Here is a 20301-nt window from a genome sequence, read left to right as displayed (position 1 = left end):
CCAGGTTTCACTTCTCCAAACAGGAGGGAGGACTCGTGGTTGGAAGGAGATGGGGTGTTTGTTTCTGAAACCCAGCAAGCATCGGGAAACGAAAGAGTAAGTCCCCTACCTTTGTTACAGGATTCTTGCGAGAAGGAGGGATTCACAGAGAAGTCTTGTTTCTTAATGTCCACGCACACTTAAAAGGGTTATTTTTGTTCTTGTGTTAGGCACTTAATAAATAATAATGCAAGGTTTTCATGGTTTTTATTAATACGGCATCTACACAGTGCACGTCTCCCTCCTCCTCCTTTTGGAAACTCAGCTTTTGCTTCCCTTAAAGATTTTAAAAAATTAGGACTACGTCCTGGCACCTGTAAATTGTTTCTCCTCTAACACAATATCGAAGCCCTCGCTTCTCTCCGAGTCTGTGATTTTTCTACTCGTAAACACGCCGCATCTTCTTCTCCGAGCAGCATTACCAGCTGACCGTAATGATCTGGAGAGGGGTATCTAATCGCCTGCTAAGAAGCTTTCACGCTTAAAACCTTGATGCCATCATTAGTGGTTTCAGCACTTGCGACGACGCAGACAGACTACGCTTGATGCTTGCACATTAAGGGCAAACCTAAGTGCATCAGTTACACGGTTAATTCGATGGGCAAAGATTGAGGGACAGTACTCTTTTTTTTTTTCCCCAATAAGGTTTATTTACCATTAATTCACAACCCTGTGACCTTAGTTTAAGCACAGCATGCTCTGCCTGAAGTTGTTTTTAAGGTTAATGCCCGGGTCTCACAAATACACCTCGAAGAGAGCTGTTCTCCCAGCCCTTAGGTTTTAATGGGAAGGTTCTCGTCCCTAAGATATTACAGTGCCCGCATCCACGCCTCTGGCAGAGCCAGAAACATCCTCTTTGGGAAAAAAAAAACCCCAAATCACTGTATTTGCAAGTCCGACCTTTAAGATGGGAAGGGACGCTCTATGTTTTAATGGAAACACATAGGACTGAACACAGGCGGCAGCTGGATTTTTCCTTTGATCATCGTGACGACTGGTATTTTTTCAGGAAGCGTTCAATACAGCCTTCCTCTTTTGCTATTCATCCCTCCACGTGAATATTCATTAGAAATTATTAAACTGCCCATTATTCCAAAGGTCTTGATGATGGGAATCCTCTCCCCCATCTCTTGGTGCCTGTAATGTATGTGTCTCCATCTGAGCTGTCTAGACTCCCTTCATCATCGGTGGAGACAAGCAGGCACTTCTAGACTAGGATCCCTCTAATCTATTTTAGCGATGATTCACATCCGAGTTGTATTTCTCTCAAAGAAAGGGGAATCTGGACCATTCAGGCAGAGGGAGGCACCCAACACAGCCTATCGCACTACACGGCTTCCCTGCTTTGTTTGGCTTTTTCAGGGTTTGATTTTCCCTTGCTCTTTCGGCGTACAGTGGGAAGAGAGCAGGAGGCAGATTTCTTCCTGCCTTCAGGATCCCTCGGACTAAGCCTGGCTTCCAAGAAGTAACACGGGCAGCTTCAACTTCCCTGACCTCAGCTAATTCTTTCCTTCCCTCAGCCTACTCAAGATGATTAAGCAAAATACTTGGAAGGAAATCAAAGCCTTGGAAACGCAATTAGAAGTGACCATTTTGTTAATACACGCGCACACAACCCCAAAGTCAAACCCAATCCACCAACAGCACCAGACCTTCCTCAGGCTGCAGCACGCCCGCGGGAAGAAAATCAGTTCCCAGCAGCTCCCACGGGCTTAACGAACAGCCCAATGCAAAACTCAAGAGGACAACGTCTCCCCCGACGCTGGCGGGAGCAATGCCTTCCATACGGCTCGGGTTTTTCCCACCGTTCCTAAAAAAGGAGGTTAGGAAGACCTGAAATTGCCAAACCTCACACCAGATACTGGCTCCCGCTCCTGCAGACCTGCAGCTGTCCACAGGTGACTTAAGAAATGTTATTTTTAAAACATAGCAGGTCCTCCTCCCCCAGCAGAGGATAAGGCAAATTCACACGAGGGTCTGCATTTAGCTGTCAGAAACCCTCATATTTGCTAACAAAGACTCTGATCTAATTGCAAGAAGCCTTTACAGCATTAAAAAAAAAAAAAAATCCACCTCTTTAACAGAATGCAAAACAATAAAGTCATTTGAGGTAATCTAAATAGTTACCATTGTAATAAAATAGGTGTCTTTTTGCAGGACCCCTTTCCTTGCATCCATCCCCAACACGATGCATTTTTAAGATTCCCAACCTGAAATTAATTTGGAAAAAGATGGAAATCTTTCTCTGCAGAGGCAAAGAAATCAAATGCACTTTGAAAAGCAGCAGCAGCAGTTAAGCTTCTGGACCCTGCTACAGAAACAAAGACTGACAGACCAGATTTAGATAAACACCTACTTCTGCAAATTTAGGAAGAGGTTTAATTGCTTCGTCATTTAGAGCCAGCAACTACCAACTACTATTGGGAGTACTGCGGGGGATAGGGGGGGTTATTAATTGCAGCAAAATGTCCACTCTTTTTTGGGCAGCTCATGTGAAGAAAAACTACGTATAAAAAAGCCACTTAACTTGACAATAATGTTTTGAAGGATTTTATTGTATATTCATATAAAAGATGGGGGGTGGGTTCTTCCAGAGGGGCTAGCAATGTTGAAATTTCTATTTTATTTCGCAACTGCGTCCTACCTGTTTCATATCATGGCAGTGGTGGTGTTAAGATGTGGGGGCAGGCTCCAAAGTTGCCCCTTTTTGGGGATTTTTGGGGCTCATTCCTCCGGCGGGGAAACAGGTGCTAATTTCTAGAGTGGGCAGAGCGTCGGGCGCTGAAGGAAGGTTTCAAAAATAAAAAGCGACCTGAAAATCAAAGGTTGAGACGGAGCCCGGTTACCTCCCTCAGACCTCGCTTTTACACAGGCGCTGCTGTTTCACCGCGTAACCGCGGTGCTTTCCTGCGCTGTGTGAGAAAAAGAATCTTCACGCAAGAGCGAAAGCCGCTCCAGCGTTAGGGGTGGGGTTTTGGGTTTTTTTCTTTAAAAAAAAAAAAAAAAAAAAAAGGTTTTTGTAGAAAGCTGAGGTATTTTTAACCGCCGCGTTTCCAGGGCGGCTGAGGGGCGGCGCGGGCGGCCCCGCCCCGGGGGCGGCGCGGCGGCGGGCCCGGCCGGCTCCCGCCGGTTCAGACCGGTTCTCAGGCACAAACACACACACATCTTTCCCCCCCTCCTCCCCGCTCGCTGAGGCGGCCGCCGGCCCGGGGCTGCGGCCCCCCCCCCCCGCAAAGGCACCGCGGCGAGGAAACCACCCCCCTTTCGCTTAAAAACACCCCGCGTCCCCGGCCGCCTTGTGTCTCCCGACCCGCCCCGACCGTGCCGCCATTACAGCGCCGGGACGAGCTCCCGCCGCCACCAGAAGCTATGAGGCGACCTAAAGCGGCGGATTTTCAGAGCGAGATAAAAATCTATTATGCAACGCACATTTTTAATAGATTACTCTAGAGTATACAGATGAGGTAATGCGAGTTGGCGCCCTCCCCCAGCCGCTCTGTCAGCAGCTCGGCGGCGGCGCTCGGGCGAAAGAGCGCGGCTTCGCCTCCCTCCGGGCTGAGGTGACTGACGGGTTGTCGCTGGTTCCCGTCCCAAGGGGACGGAGACACCATTTGCTCGCCAGCTGCGAGGAGATCTTAGATTCCGGGCGATATATTACATTTTTTTTCCACAGGAGGATCTATTTGTATGTAAACATGCGTGTGCGTGCATGTACAGGTAGTCGTCTTCGGCCGTTTTTGAGAAGGGAGGGTATAAAGGTTTGCTTTCTGTATTTTAATCTCTTCAGCACAAAAGTATCTCCTCTCTCTTCAAAGCTATCTGAAAATTTTCTGCCTGTGCTCAATTTCAAGACACTTGATATACTCCCAAGGGTAAAAAAAAAAAAAGTTTAAGAGGATGGTCTACGTTATATTTAGATAAGAAGCAGCGCAGGCTGACATGAACAGAAACACACGAAAGAACAAAGTTAAAATGCTCAACAGTTGGTAACAAAAACCTGAGAATATCCGAGTTGGATTTTTTAATTTTCCTTTCCCTAATTCACATTTCCCTGTACAGAGAGAACATCAAAGCAGCACATGGCTTTACGTGAACAAAAGGTAAAGATTAGGTGTTTCACCTGACTCTTACAGGATTTACTGTTGCCTTTGTGGTAATTGAAAAGGAGGCTTCCTACTCTATGCATTTTTCTTTTTTTTAATCTTAGCCTAATTCTTTTTCCCATACAAACAGGCGCATGCTCAACCCTGTTGTCCTACCAGAAGAGATTTAAAATATTGAGGTGATCTCTACAGTGCAAAATTTATGTGGAATTACTTAACATCAGCAAAGGCCATCTCACAGATTCTTAAAGACTGAACAGCTACATTTAACCTCATTCTTCCCGATTTTTCAGCTGTCCCCAGCAAAGGCATCTCTCAACCCACTCAAAACCCCTAAATCCCATTCCAGTGGGATTCATCAGTTGCTGGCCAACAAACTAAGCGGGAAAGAGGACATGAAGACAATGGTAGGGAAAGGTTTGCATTATGTAATGAAACTAAATTCACTTTTTTCTACTTTCCCTTCAGTTGTTTAAACAAGCTAAGAAAGTTCCCGACAAAATAAAATACACTGGAGCCTCCATGGGAGGTTTCAGGGAGCCTGTTTTTCCCATGATTAAAATTCTCTTGGCAGTATTTTTCATCAGTTTATTTCAATATTAAGACACACAAAATAACACATACATATTCCTTTCCAACTGTAACTCACTGCTCCAGAAAGAATTTCATCACAGAGAAATAAAAAATTAAAAAACAATCTCTAATTACTTTATGAAAGCCTTGCCCACTTGTCATTAGAACTTTAAGTATAACTATCACAATTAGAAAAAAAAAATCCATTTCCAGACTTCTGTATGTACAACTTCTTACCATCGCTTTAATTCCACACTACAGGAATGACTATGCTCTTCTAAATCCTGGTGAAAATAAAAGTCACTTTGCATCTTAGCTGAAGTTGCTTTTTTAATTCCAGAGCAAGATCTATTTTACATTCCAAGCTATAGGAAATTATTCTTCCAACTAGTAAATCCTCCAGCATCCTCGACATCAGTCAACTGAATAAGCACTCTTAAAAAATAAATTAAAAAAGAAGGCAAAAGGAAATCTCGGGTCACTTATCTGTAAATTTACACACACACCCATGCGGCATTCACACTTTCACATTCTGGACATCACCTATGGGAAGTCAAACACTTCCGCCAGGATTTTGTAAATAAGTTTAAATCCCGTCTCAACAAGGTACTTTGCCACATGCCCGGCTTTTAAGAGCAAAACGTCCCACTGCTCAGTGCCATGTGGTTCAATACATCGCTGCAGCAAAGCTTTAAAAATAAACGCTAACACACGGAACAGCAAGAAACGTGTAAAGCCATTTGACATTACAAAACTGAATGAAAACGCACAGAATTTTTTTTTTTTAGCGCATTAGAACACCCTGACAAGCAGCCCAGAAAAGATCATTTTCTACAAAAAAAAAAGGGGGGGGGAGGGATTTTTTTTCAGGAGGTTGGGCAGGGCACAAACAAAATCTGGTTTGCTTCCTATGGGATCACACAGCTTCTTCCATGACACAGTACAGAAAATATGTTTGCTAATGTATCATTTGCGGTGCGCATTCAAATCAACAAAACGGAGAAATTAAGGCTTCTGGTGGCAGAAAATTAAAATGTAATTTTCGAGGGTTTTTTACGCTTTCAAGGCAATTAAAAAAACCAAAACCCAACGACCCTTTTCGGTAACACGGGTGGGGAATGAGAAATCTCACGTTAAGACAACTTCAAAACACAAACTCTTCCTCAAATCCGCGCAGGTGACGCCATCGGAGAAAGCGGCTCCTGCAGAAAGCATTCACATCCACCAGCCTCCCCACCTCAGCCCGGTGGGCAACTTCTGAGAGGCCACAACGTACCACAAACAAAGCCCTGCTTCAGAGAATATGGTTTATTTTTACCGTGTTCTTTTTGGTCTTCTACATTACTCCTTTGCAGTTCCCGTTACAACCCCCCCTGTAAAGGCCTCCAAATAGACATTTAAAGCGAAGCTTAGCTGAGATCCAATGCAACAAACTCCGAACCTTTATGAAATACAGGCTTTTTTTGTTTTTTTAAAACAAGCTGTGGAGCATCTTTCCTCATGTTATTGTCCAGGAAAATCATCTCCCTTTAATGAAAGTCCTATTTACTTCACACAGCTCTTTGGAAACCACAAGGAACAAAGCCCAAGCTTCTCCTTCACCACCTTTCTGCTCATTTTTCACAGCACCTTAAGGACGGTGCTACGCACAAAAATTCTCACAAGTGTTTAACACCCACGGGTTTCCACAGGCTCCAGCGTTTGTCCCCAAAACATTCACAGGAGCGTGGGTGAGAGACCCACCTCTCTGAGCGAACACAACATGTTTTGCCTCTTCCACCCCGCCAGCTGAGAGACAGACAGGACGAGACGTGAGTGACAAAGTTCTTCAAGACGTACAATTTCAGAAGAATTCAGTGTCATAAAGACCTTAATAATCTCACAGTGTCACAAAATCGGCCATTTCCACTTGTAATAAAGCCAGAAGAGGATCTCCAGCTTGCTAAAATCCCGGAGAAATACTACGGAAATTGCAAAGAGCAATTCTTCTTCAGACAATAACGAACCGTCCTTAGTTATTCCAGAGAAATCCCACTCTAGAAATGAAAACTAGATACGGAATTTGGGAAATCAATCCGGGGATGACACAGCCAGAATTTACTACCCAGGGTATGGAGATGCAAATAAATTTCTGCCTGGTCTGGGTATGTGAAACCTGAATAGATCGCACAGCAAGTGGGAGCACCTCACCATTAAAAAGGGGGCGAGGTAGCTTTCGCTCACCGCAGGGTATGAGGGGCTTACATATTTACATTGCTAAATTCAAAGTATGTTAAAAATTAAACAGGAAAGTCCGCTTGTGCTTTAGAAGACTTCAAGGCCAGGTGGGGTTTTGCTTTACAAAGTGAAGATATGCTTAAATGTTTATTAATATCTAAGTCATTGCTTAGAAACATGTAAAACTCCTTTCTGATCCTTCAAAATGAAATATATTATCCACCAGATTCTATTACTTGCTCTATTGAATTTGAATTTACTGTATTAGTAAGTAAAAAAGTTTATTTCCCTTTCCCTCCCAGAGTATCATCTAGTTTTCCATTACTACAACTAGAAATTGCCAAGAAAATGAAATGCTAAAGCACAGCAGACGCTGCTTCTGATTACATCTTCAAACTTTGTTCCAGTGGGATCATATTTAGTCCTCTCAAATGCAGAGCAGTATTTCATCCCGTCTCGACATCCCAACAATGACATTTTATAAATATTACGAGTTTCTTGGACTCCCTCCTGTCCATTCTGCAACGAGCAAAGGAGAACCAAAAGAGAGATTTTCTTGCCTGCTTGGGATTTTTTTTTGAAACTTTAAATGTAACCAGGCCTCCTTTCAATTCATCTTCTCTAGGGGTTTTTTTGAGACCTCTGGAAGTCTCACCAATTCTTTTAAGTCATAGTAAGTGTGAAAATCTTTGGCAAAGGGTTGTCTTTACCTAAGTGTTAAGATCTCATGGAGTGAGAGGTGTTAGAAATAAACAAACAAGCCTTTAAAGCAGCCTAAAAGTCGTCTCAAGTATTCTAGAGGTGCCTCTCTCTCCACCCGCTCTCCAGCCAAGACAGGACCTGGCTTTCTGAATCCAGGAGGAGAAAACAATAATTAAAAGAAGTAAATAAATCTTTGCACGGTTCGTTAGACATCGGGGGGGTGGGGAAATCAGAAGAGGAGAAACTAACTTCCTCATCCTCGCTTCTGCACACTCTCCCCAGCGTCAGCCCATCTAGCCCTTCCAGAAGGTCCAATGTTCAAGCAGGTAAGGTTTTATGAGAATAATTACCTTGACTAGAGAGTTACCAGTGGTAAAATTCCATTCATAGTGATAATCAAACACTAAGTATTTATTATACTGATGTACTTATTTACTTAATGAATATTTTCAGTTTTGGAGAAGAACTGGTATGCAAAGGAAATGTTTCCAACTCTGGAAACCCTTCTGAAGAGCAGAGCTCGTCACCAAACAGAGCATAAAACATTTACAGGTACAATGGCAGCTTCTTGGTTTCCACTCTTCGGGTGGATTTAATCTTAAAAAGCTAAATACCCGAGAGACGTTTCAACATGAATTTTCAAATTACTAAAAGAAATCCAGTGATTAGCTCTAGTACTCTCCCCCCCTGTATGTAGTTTACAAAGCTACACAAATACAGAACTACCATGGCTATTACAGAACCAAGGACACAGGCGTATCGCTAGGAAATGCATACTTGGATTTTTTTTTTTTTTTCCATTCTTCCAAGTCTGCAATTTTTGCTGCGAGGCCACAGGGAAAAAATGGAAAGGCAACATATCAACCTTTTAAATGTTAGCGGTGATAGGGAATGAGAGGAAACCGGACAATACTACTTATCGTTTCCCCAAGTATTTTAAAATGTGTCCTGTAAAAAGTAGACGACCTTAAAATTTGCTTATTCCCTCACTTAGGCAAATAAAATATTTACCCCATTCTCCAACCACACAGGCAGCAGCCAGGGGCGTAGCAAGGCCTCGTGTTCCTACATCTGCGCTTTGCCTAGCCAGCCCCTTACGGATGCTGCGCAGATCCACCATGGAAAATAATTAACGACGGCAACAGCATTCCCCTCGGATCTGTTTCGTGCCAACTTGGTCTTTTTACATTTCACGCCGGTTTATTTCTACATCAATGAATAATGCTTTGCCACGAAACACCTTCTATTTCCACAGCTTGGGCTCACAACTCCTCGCCGTGCCTCAGAAAATGACCCGCAAAGCCCACGGGACAGTCGCTTTGGGTCGGGCAACAACCCGCAGTGACCTTACCTGTCGCTGCTGGTACTGCTGCTGCTGCTGATGGAGTCGCTGCTGGAAGATCTGCTCCTGGATCCGCTGCCGCTGGGGGAGCGGGTGGGTCTGGACGCCTGGCTGGCCAGCCTCTGCGGGGACTGGGTCCTGGACTGGGATGAATGCGGCGACCGACTCCTGCTGTGCTGGTAATTCCTCTCTGGCCTTCTGCCTCGTACCTCCCGTGTAATATCATCCCTGTAGATATCCCTGTGTACCACACTGGGCAATGTAAACTGCTCCCGGGCCCTAGGTTCGTAACGGGGGTCGTGAGCATCAAAACGGTTTGGACTTCGACTCCGAGAAGTATAATAGAGCCCGTGTTGTAAAGTCCGCTCTCGAGGATCTCTATAGTAATCCTGATCGTAATGTCTCGTCCGATCAAATCCTCCCGTCCCCCGCTCATGGTGTCCATAGGCACTATGTTCATAAGCACGCTCCCTGTTATCTGAAGCCCTGCATTTAGGAAGGGGGAAAAATACTTCATCAGAAAGGGGCAAGCACAACTAAAAGCAAATCATGCAAACATTCACGTCAGCACTGAACTTATTTTTGCGACTGCTTCTCCACTAAACAGCAATAACCTATCAAGCAAACACTGACAAACTTAAAAACATTTTACTTGACTCCAAAGTTATATTCGTATACGATAAAGCTGAGCAATCATTTTGTTTTAATCACAGGATTGGGCTTTCATGACCAGCATCTTGCCTGCACAGGAAAAAAAATACTGCTTTCCAGTGCAGAATCCTCATTTAAATTGTGTTGGGTTTTTTCCTTTTTCTTTTAAATTCAGTAAACAAGACAAACTTCATGTTTGTGGACATCATAATTAACTCCCCTCCCCCCCCCTCCATTTTTGCTTAAGAGCTTCAAAAATTTTTCTGGAATTTGGTAATTACTGGAGCTCTTCTAATTATCCTTCTGCAAAAATGGCATTGCAAATTGGGCTGTAGCCATGAAAGCCTCTGTGCAAAGCATGACCCAGAGGTAAGAAGCTGCTTTCAAAAGGGGTAGCATAACCCATAGAGGAGGCCCAGAAAATTAGGGGTTTTCTTGTTGCTGTTCTAAAATATTTCATCCTCTTAAGAGGGAATTTTGCTTTTTTCAGACTGCTACACTCAATTCTCGTCAAAGCTGCATACCCTCAAGAAACATCTTGATTACTTATGTCAGAATACTTAAATTGCAAGGGTGCAGGCCCCAAAAAGATACTAAGACCCTAGGCAAGGAGTATAAAATTAAATTTTTCACTAGGTGTTTTTGTCTGTTGAGACTGCTATTGTTACTGCAATCACAGAATTTCTATCCTCACAAGCACACTACTTTCAAGTAGCTAAGGTCCATTTTGTTTTCAGTATTTCCAACATTTTGTATGTCAATTGAGAAAGGCTCTATGTTCTAAGAAAGTTAGTGTGATCTCTCAAATAAAGAGATAGTAAAACTGACAAGTGAATTAAAAGAACGTTACAAATAGTTTAGTAGTCTAATTTCGATAAGTACTGGGACGGCATGTCTAAGTTACGTCCACAAAATGGAAGATCAAGAATGATTACATTCAGCATTTAAAAAATACTTGCAAAATTCTAAATATGTCAGGGTAGCCAAAGTTAATTTAAAAATTTAATTATCCATCTTATGAAGGACATTTCAACCTTTTTTTTTTCAGCCTTCTCTCTCGGATTCTTCCTTCAGAATCAATTATTAGTCACTTCAATCCCCTGAATCCGAATAACCCAATTCTGCCTTGTGCTTCCTCCTCCTCTCCTGCATCACGGGTCTGTCTTCTATTTAAAATGGCAGAAATATTTCAGGTATCTTTTATAAACTGATTCTTTTTTGATTAGCATCTCAGGAAGTTCCTCCCGTTCCTTCTCCAATGAATCACTAGATCCTTAATCCTCTAAATATATTCACCCTCTGTTGTTAAATTATAACTCATTTTCAAGCTTTCTTTGCCTGCATTTTTTCTCTCAAATTATATATATAAGAACCTACCTAACCAGTGCAACAGAATGTCATTAACTTATATATCCGCTTTAAAATTCATTGTTGCCTTTCTATTTTCATTATCTCTTGCTTGCAACAATGGCATTTTGAAAGATATTCCAGGATCTGGCACAGAAACATGTCTCTTTTTTTTCCCCCTTTTGAAGGACCAAGATCAACAATTTTATAAATGATTGCATTTAGCATCCTACAAAGTGTTAATCAGTGAAAGCTGCTTTAATGAGGTAAGAGAAAAAGCAGTATTTTCTAGAGGGTTACTGCTATATAGCTGACATAAAAGAACAAAGTCCTCATCCATGAAAAGGACACAGAAGACAGACAGAGGAGCTAGCAGAGCTGAAAATCTAATGGCTACAGTGCTTTTTTGATTTATCTATTAGTACTAAGTACTACTGGAGTTAGTGGAAAGAGAGGGTTTGACTTGGGTTAGGAGAGGGGCTAATATACACAGGGCAGGACATACCAACCTTTTCCAAGTGTGGAAACACGACCTATATTCCCAATTAAATCTAGGGAGAGAATTGTGAACATAACTTCCCCAATTTTGGCCCCTCTTACAGGGGTAATCCACCTTCTTAATGGGCAAGGGTGTCAAATGATATTTTAGATGAACCAACAAGGAAAAAAAAAAAAATCTTAGTGACAAGACAAAAAAAAAAATTCCACTGGAAGGAAGTAGTCCCAGACTGAAACCGTAACTCTGAAACCCCCAGACTTCTTTCTTGAGACAGTAGGCACTTAAATAGATCCATTACTTTAATTTCCAGCCCTACGTCTGAATCAAGCAGCTGGTAGAAGATCACCCAATGCACGAGGGCACTCATCGCTGCTGGCCAGCAGGCATCCTCTAGCCGCCTTTGTAACCATCCAGCCCAGTCATTTTTCACTGGCGTATCCACAAACTGGTATTAGCGCCACATCCTTAAAACTAAAGTATGTTTAATGTGGAGTAGCAAAGAGCTTTTTAAGAGACTAGACAGTAATCCACTCCCCATGGCTACTGGCGTCTTGACTGTATACCATCCAATAAATTCAAGGCAGTAGTTCTTATCCCAGCATTAAAAAAAAAACACTATAATTTCCAAAATTTAGTAATGTCCATCATCTCTTTTTGCCAATACCATCAGAAAGAATAATCCCAATAACTTGGAAATGATGTAGATCCAAAATGGAAACATCACAAGCTGCCTTCGGTCTTCTCCATCCAAGCGTTATTTCCATGGCTAAGTGTTGTCTGTAGAATCCAAGGGGCTGCATCATTAAAGTCTACTAGAAATTTTGTGGTGACAATCCAATTAACATACCAACTGCGTATAGTGAGAACTGAGAACTAGGCATCAAGCTTTCACAGAATTTTAGGTTCTAGTATTCCGAAGATACTCCACAGAGAACTTCACCACATGTTGTAGAGTAAGATAGCTCCATCTGGCAGCAGGGATACATCCGAGCAAGGCCTTAATATTATCCAAGAAATGGAATCATTACTTCTAGAAAAGAGTAACTCCAATATCGATGCTGGCCAAAGGAAATCTTCCATCTTAAAACCACCTTATTTCAAGTGTAGATATCCAACCAGCTGCAGAAAACATCCTCTATGGATCCACAAGGTACCAGCCACTGGGATAGAAATCACTTCCGTTTCCAACCCAAAATAGGAAACATAGATAATTCCCAAAATTTTAAATCCATCTGGGGGCCCTAGATACGAGTTTGTGTTTCTCACCATATCAAATACAAAATACCTGCCTAGAGAAACCTTGGAACTTACCCATCAAGTCTCCGCTCATAACGTCCTTCCCGTGCATGAAGCGATGGGGGGGGGCCGTAAGTGGGCCCCCCACCACCTCCTCTGAACCCAGAAACCTCTCTACTACGAGATGCTATGGAAACTGTATCATCCAATCCCCGAGCAGCACTGGGAATGGTTCCTGGTTCATTATAATCCGTCCGTAGGTCTCTATCTCCCATTTTGTTGACAGAGTTGTGTGCCTTCTGTGCACTTTTGATGTCCACAAAATCCACAAACGCTGCCACTCCGCCTTCCGACCCCCTCTTAGGGAGTATTTTGACACTTTCGACACGTCCATATCTGGAAGGAAAGCAAAGCAGAGCACATATATTAGTGCTGGTAGAAGACCACCACACTTCGTAACATTGCCTCCTGCAAAATCAACACCAGTTTCAAACCGTTCGCCCGTCCCATACGGCAGGAAAATCAATCTCAAAGCACGGCAGGGGTTGGAAGATACGTTTTCAAAGGGGGGGGGGGGAAGCCATTTAAACTTTCCACCACTGTATTCAAAACTCCTCTTTTGGTTAGCCTACCATGAGATCGCCCTTTTTGTAATAACAGAGCAACAGCAGCTGAAGAAATAGAAAGGTATTCGTAATTAGAGCAGCCCTTCTGGTTTTTAATCTGACAAGCAAGACATAATTAAAACAAAACTGTGTCACAACAAGTAAAAATAAAGACATCCCCACAATTTTCTTAAGAAAAAAATGACCTTGACACAGCAATTCCACTACTCCGATCTGTATTTAATCCATTCAGCGCTAAAACAAGAGTCTTCATTCTGATCCTTGTTCCTGATCTCAAACCCATTTATTTACAACAGCCTCGCAGGACACTTTCAAAGTGTGGCCGACACAGGCACCCCCAGACCGGGGTGCTTCTGGGGTTCAACTTTACAGCCCCCTCCGCCGTGGACCAAGCCGTACAACAGGCACGCTGAGGAAAGCTGATGGGAACGTGACGCCACCCTACTTAATGTATGTTAAATTAAGCAATTGCAACATGGGCACTTAGGGATGAGTAAACGTCTACGTAAAAAAAACCAAAAAAACATGTTTGTGCACACAAGAAAACACGATGTAAAAATGTTTTTAAATGACTTGCATCAACTCATAGCAGAAAGGATAAAATGGAAGGTACGAACACAGCAATGTTTTGAAACAGCCAAGAACCGCAGGTCACCTTTTGGTTGCTCATTTCTCTCGGCCAGGAGATTTAGCAAACCAGGTAAGGGCTTTAACTGCAGTTGTTAATCCACGACAGAAAGAGGCAAAAAGCGTATTTTTGAATGCACTGACAAACGGGAAAAGGTCACACAAATAAAAAACTAATCAAGAAATATTTGTAAACTCTATGAAGAATTATTGCAAAAAAAAAGTCTATTCACAAAGGCAGCACAATGCTGAACAGCTGTAAACAGATCTTAAACAAGAAAAGCTGTTTTCAGCTATACACGTAGGAAAAAGCTAATACAATTGCCTCTCTGAGGAGCAAATGCTGTCAGAACCTCCATCTGACTGTTCTATGCGTGGCTTTCAATATACCTTAAAATTTCATCATCGTTGTTGGATGACTAATCCTTAAATATGATTTGAAAACCTGCGTCGCTGACTGCCAGCTTCTCATTCCAGCCTGACCTACTATACTTTATATATAATCTGGTTTGGATTTAGATCTCATTTTCCTCCGGTTTGTACTCCACCGAATACGGCGCGCTGTCCATTACGGAATATGTGCACAAACAAGAGCACCTTTCCATCAGTAGAAGTTGGGCCTAAGAAGGCAAGGTCGCCCATGGGACACCTTCTTGCCTCTAAGCTGCCCAGAGCAGAGCTTGCTGCCTTTGCACTCGTGGGTACAGCGCGGTGACGTTTAATTCTCGGGAGTCTCCTAACCTGTGATACCAAACTGATGCACCGGTCATTTTTTATTCTAATTAAAAGGTGCAAGGAGCAAATAATGGCAAATGGTACTGCAGGAAAGGTACTTCTCCGAGTTTGCACTCTCCCGAGCCTAGATAAGGTTATCTTTCCTTGAAGGTAAGATTTGGGAAGATCAGAAAAGTAGAGGATATGGTTAATAAAATTTGTGCGAGGAAAAAAACGGCCAACTGGATGTGGCACGTGTAAAGAGAGAAGAAACAGGAAAGGAAGAAGGGGGAAGGAAAACAGGAAAGAGCCTATTTGAAAAAATGTTCATGCCATGAATGAACATGACGAAAAATATGAAAAATAATTAGGTATCCTAGTTAGCATCACCCTTTACCATGCGTTTCAGTGCCGGTGCTCTACAGACAGCAAAGGAAAGATGTTGCAATAGCACAGTGCTCTAACTCTCATATCTATTGAGTTTTTCTTCTAAATAATGTAGTTACAGAAGTGACTGGTTAGAACATGTACTTTCCTTTTGCTCACTGTTTACACATTTGGTTTCTGGCAACACAAGCCCACACTTTGCCTACGATCTTCGGGGGGGGGGGGCAGGGGGGCGGAACAGTATCTTAGCACTACTCAAAAAACCTAAAATCCTAATTGACCTTCTGACTGCAATCACCACAGTCTACTTTGCATGAGTGCTGCCTGCCAGTTACATCAGAAATGAGCTCTGACTCTTCCCACTCACCATCCTGACAATTCTTTTATTTCCGCATTCCGAAATCATAACATGTATGTGTTATTATAACATATGCGCAGACCTCCATTATTTTTCTTTTGCTGCAGAAGATCCAGAAATGGGTTAAAATGTTCAAATATTTGAGCTAATGCTGCCCAGAAAGCACAGAAGATACAGAACATCAACGTAATATGCTCCCCATGTACCAACAAAATCACCCAGCAAACACACAACTCTTGCAGCCAGAGTTTAAATTTTATATTGGGAAAAGTGTACTTTGGTTGCCATTAACTAAAAAGTTGTTTGGTTTTTTTTTTCCTAAATCAGAAGTGGATGGGGGAGGCTACTACTGTTTTCCACTGCAGCCACAGTCCTAAATCATCCCACTCGGAGACGGCACGTTTTGATCCGTCCGTTATCCAGCTACATAAATATTCGCTGCGCTTTGGTGTCCTGCACCGTACCCTTGACGAGCCCCGAGGATAATCTGTGACAATCGTCTTTGCTGAAAGCGAGGGAGGCAGACGGGGGGAGGAGAAAGGGAGCATAAGGGGGGGATGAAAGAAAGCCGAGAAGGAGAGAGCCCTGAGTACTCAAGGACAGCTGCTGGGAGAGGAAGGTTTGCATTTTCCTTGCCCCAACGTGGTCCTGTGATTACACACATCCTTTGGTCCCCCACCGTGAAGATTAATCTGTCTGGTGATCCGACCCAGCCCCACCCGTTGGCGTCTCTCCGAGCTGCTCCCGTCTTGGCAGATGCTGCCAGGAGGAGGACCGCATCGAGGGGAGAGGAGGGGAGATCTGCAGTGCTGCATCACCAGACGGGTTTACTGCAGCAGAGTAATACATTACAAGAAAAAAACGATACTTTCTGGAGGGCCGGGGGAGGCGAGGCGACGATAACGCTGCGTTTCGTTACGCGGATCGCACGTTAAGGCAAGATGGAGGCGAACGCGCTCCGAGGAGCAACCTTTGTCCGGATCCCGAGGGCTGGGAAGAGGGGACAAAAGACAAGGGGAGGCATCGCCGTGACCTTTGGTAACATTCGCAGAGCGGCTCCTCTCAACCTTCGCCTCGTATCTTTATACCTGCGCGTCAGCCTTTTCCAAGAAGGCTGTGTTTCACAATCGCTGGCAGACCAAACAGAAAACAAAAGAGGCGTGTTCGCTCAGCTCAGAATCCGCAGACCCTCACGAAAACAAGGCTTTTTAGTGCCTTTTCCCGTCTGCGACTCATGCCAATTAATCATTAGCTCCATACTGTAACGAAGGTGGCCGAGGCCGTGTTTTCAGAGGGGTTTACAGTTCAACCAGAAGCAGAGGAGACGAGGATGTACGAGAGCTGTTATGTCACCGAGCCCCTCCACCAGCACAGCACGATCGCAGCACCCAGCTGTAAACACAGATCCAGCGGCCCTTTCAGAAAAAAAAAGTTGCTCGATAATCACTGCTCGAACAAAGCCACGCTAATCCAGCTTTTCAGACAAAGAAAAGGAATTCATAATTTAAGCATTATCGGTTTATTCACTGTAGATCAAAGCACCTCTATAATCAAGCAGCTGAAATGTCTCTGGGCTCTTGGCATGGCTGCTCGGCATGTTTCCCTCGCTCTCCAGCCCTTCCTCCTCCCCAGCTCTTCCTCCCATGCCGGCAGAGAGCGTGGCCGGGTTGGGAAACGCAGCCTCCGCCAATGCAAGGCCGGGCTGGTTCCTCTTCCCCAGGGGCGACGTGTCACCCAGACAAAGCCTAAGTCACCCCTCACCCTACAGCTTTCCCTGCACGGGGGTACCTGCACCCTCAGCACCCTTGCCTTTCCATTTCTAATTAACTGTTTCATCTCGGATGTTTACTCCAAACATTCATTTTTCTGCAGTCTCTGCTGTTCCCAAGCAAAAGCATTTGAAACAAAGGATGGACTATGAGAGAGCTGGCCAGCAAATGTTTAGTAAGCAAATGTTACCATTTAGCTGCAGTATTTTACAAACTGATTAAGATCTTTACGGGATGACATAGACACGATAGGAAAGGGTAGGTTGAAATCAGGGAGATTAGCTTTTTTAATTTAAACTGAATCCCACTTCAAATCGTATTACCTCCTTATTTCTCACGTTGATCTCCCCCTGAGCTTGTGAAGACCTTTTATACCCAAGCATTTTCATTACTGCAGACTTCTGAATGCCAGCTACATCCCGGTCTACAAATACTTCGTATTTTTATTTAGAAGTCAGCACAACGTTACGCTCCAGATACTACTAAATGCGAGACACACTGCAAGATCAAAAATAACGCAGGAGTTTTTTGTGCTTGTTTCTGCACCGCTCATTAAGAGCATGATTTGACAAGACATCCTGATACAGCAGGACATCTGAATATTCTGGACTCACTCGGATTCACTTTGACTAAAGCCAGATATCTTTAGCCATCTGAAAAGCAGGGATGATTTTTCCGTGCCACGCTCAAACTCCTTCCTCCTCCATTATTATATAACCCAGGCAAGCCCCAGCCTGCATTATTCAGTAAAACGCTCGCACAGCTTGAAGCTTTTCTTGGCCAATCGCATTCCTCTTGCTTTGTTGTTATTTCATAACAAAATAATGTGACCTGAAATAATACTTCTCCAGATGTCTGCGTCTCTTCTCCTTATTTGTAACTCCAAATCAGTCCGATACCCCATGCTAGGGGCTACCATAGTCCTGTATTTCCCCCTGCACAAAGCAGACCTGCTCCAGATACAGGTACAGGGAAACGCAAGATGTGCAAATACTAAAGCTGCCATAAAGGAGGTTGCCATCACCAGCTCCACAGGGGTTTTTAGCCAGGCTGCCGACGTCTGTTGAACTCCATTAACATCAGTTCTGGAGGTTTCTGCTATCACGGACATCCATTTCACAGTCCAAGAACTTGGCCCACCGCAATAGTACATGCATCTGCTTCCCATCCATGCAACACACCAAATAACACGCCAGAAGAGCAGCAAAACCCACTGCACTGCGGTCTTACCAGCAGCAGGACACCAAGCCATGGTGACAGCTATCCTGAAGAAATCCTGCTCCGAGTTGAGCGCCAGCTTCCAGTATCACCAACTCACGACATGAACTGCACAGCGACTCTCCCTCCCGTACCACCAACAGCAGCGTTTAATTCCACCGCTGTAAAAGTTCCTAAGCCAGTAGCACAAAGGGACGTGTGTCTTTACAGAGGCATTTGCAAAGAATAAGGCACTATAATTGATCATAACAAGGCCATTACTATAATAAGTAAAATATACCGTATAATAGTTATGACATGCTTGGCCTAAGAAAATTGCATACCACCATGTTCCATGCTTCATATTCATTATAGCCACATACTTTACTTGCCATGAAAAATATTCACATACTTCACCACCTTCAGACCTGAGCGGCACAAGTCTTTGGAATTACACTCTGCTTCAAGTAACACTGAGTAGCAGTTCAAAATCTGACAATGTCATCCTGTGCCTAGCATGGAAGGAAGACTTGAGAGCTTACAGATACAGAAGAATAAAGGAATCTAAACAAAAGATACTCAAAAACACACAGACTGCATTATTGGGTTTGGGTCCTATCATAAATACAGTAACTGATCTATAACAGACAGCAAAACCAAAGATAGACCATAGAGAAGCGTGTGCACAGGGCTGGGGTGAAAATAATGCAAGTTAATTGAAATGTATCTTGATAGAAACAAGAAGCAGAATTCCAGAGTCCTGGAAAACTGCACTTAAAATCCACTTTAACAAACGTGGGGAACTGTCACCCCATGAGCCACAATCACTTGTCTTTGTAGTGCTGTCACTCAACCCCGGAGAATTTGTCAAACAGTATCTCAAATGCTTAATGACAAATATGGCAACGTACACACAGCCGCTGGCCTTCACTAACAGCTGCGCTTAAGGGAGACCAAAAGCAGTATTTACTGTGAACAACTCGATGCGATGTCTCATTACTGAGGGCTCGATCCAAAGCTGGCTGAAGGCAGGAGCCTTCACTCCCAAGGGCACCAGACCACGCTCTGCATGGAGCTGGCACGTCAGAACGCTCAGGACATCAGAAATCCCTCACATCAACCCACACGTATTTCAGTTTTATCTTGAAATTTGAAAACTAGCTCTTCAGGACTTTGGTGAAAATACTGTGAACGTTTATCTACTACACATACACACACACACACACCCCTTTGAAGAGCCCGAATGCAACATTTTGTAACACTCCTCCAAACACATGATCCTCCCCCGATTTTCTGAAGAAATAGGTTTAAGTGACAAAACCCACCGGGATGAGGGTACCAGCACAAAGGCTGCCAGCAATGTATGGAGCACTTCCAGCAGCCTCTAGAGGAGATGCAATGTATGGTATTGGCTCTCCTTATCTCCAGCTGCTACATTGTGTTAAAGACAGCTAAAAATAAAACAAATTAAATGCCTCTCTAATTCTACTTTTCTCGGCACAAAATTGCTGTTTCTGTAACGATAAGCCATCGTGAGCGGCCGGGACAGCGTTCTGGATGATCACGAGTAGGAAAGCTCATCAGCAAGCAATAAAGCTACACGACGCAAGGCTTTGAAAACCTTTACCTTCCCGAAGCCAGGCAAAATAAAAGCTCCTCGTATCACAAGGAGCGTTGGTTTTCAAGCCATACCAAGAACAGACCTTGTGACAGCAATGATTCAGAAACATGCCCTAATTACCAAGCTCCCGTAATTTTCTAGATTGCAATCTGAGATGCTTTATAACCTGTTTAGAGTGATCTTTATTGGCTCTGCGACCTTTGGGGGGAGAAAAACGACGTTCTTCAGGGCATTCTCCGCAGCTCTCCTCCTAGCAATAAAGATCTTCAGGGAAACCTCAACATTCAGGAGCA

At 43.6% G+C, this 20301-nt stretch overlaps 1 protein-coding gene across 3 annotated transcripts in view; it reads right to left on the bottom strand.

Annotated features, from left to right (window-relative positions):
• Positions 1-20301, bottom strand: part of SPEN (spen family transcriptional repressor) — a 67127-nt gene that overhangs the window by 34891 nt on the left and 11935 nt on the right. For all 3 annotated transcript variants that reach the window (XM_076356442.1, XM_076356443.1, XM_076356444.1), the window contains exons 2-3: positions 12785-13105; positions 8986-9462 (exon numbers count right to left, since the gene is read on the bottom strand). In XM_076356442.1, coding sequence (XP_076212557.1) covers positions 8986-9462; positions 12785-13105 — 798 coding nt within the window. The remainder of the gene's footprint in view (positions 1-8985; positions 9463-12784; positions 13106-20301) is intronic.

This window comes from Aptenodytes patagonicus, chromosome 19 (genome assembly GCF_965638725.1).
Source record: "Aptenodytes patagonicus chromosome 19, bAptPat1.pri.cur, whole genome shotgun sequence".
Lineage (NCBI taxonomy): Eukaryota > Metazoa > Chordata > Aves > Sphenisciformes > Spheniscidae > Aptenodytes > Aptenodytes patagonicus.
Note: the sequence above shows the minus strand (reverse complement) of the source record. Positions and strands in the feature narration are given on the sequence as shown.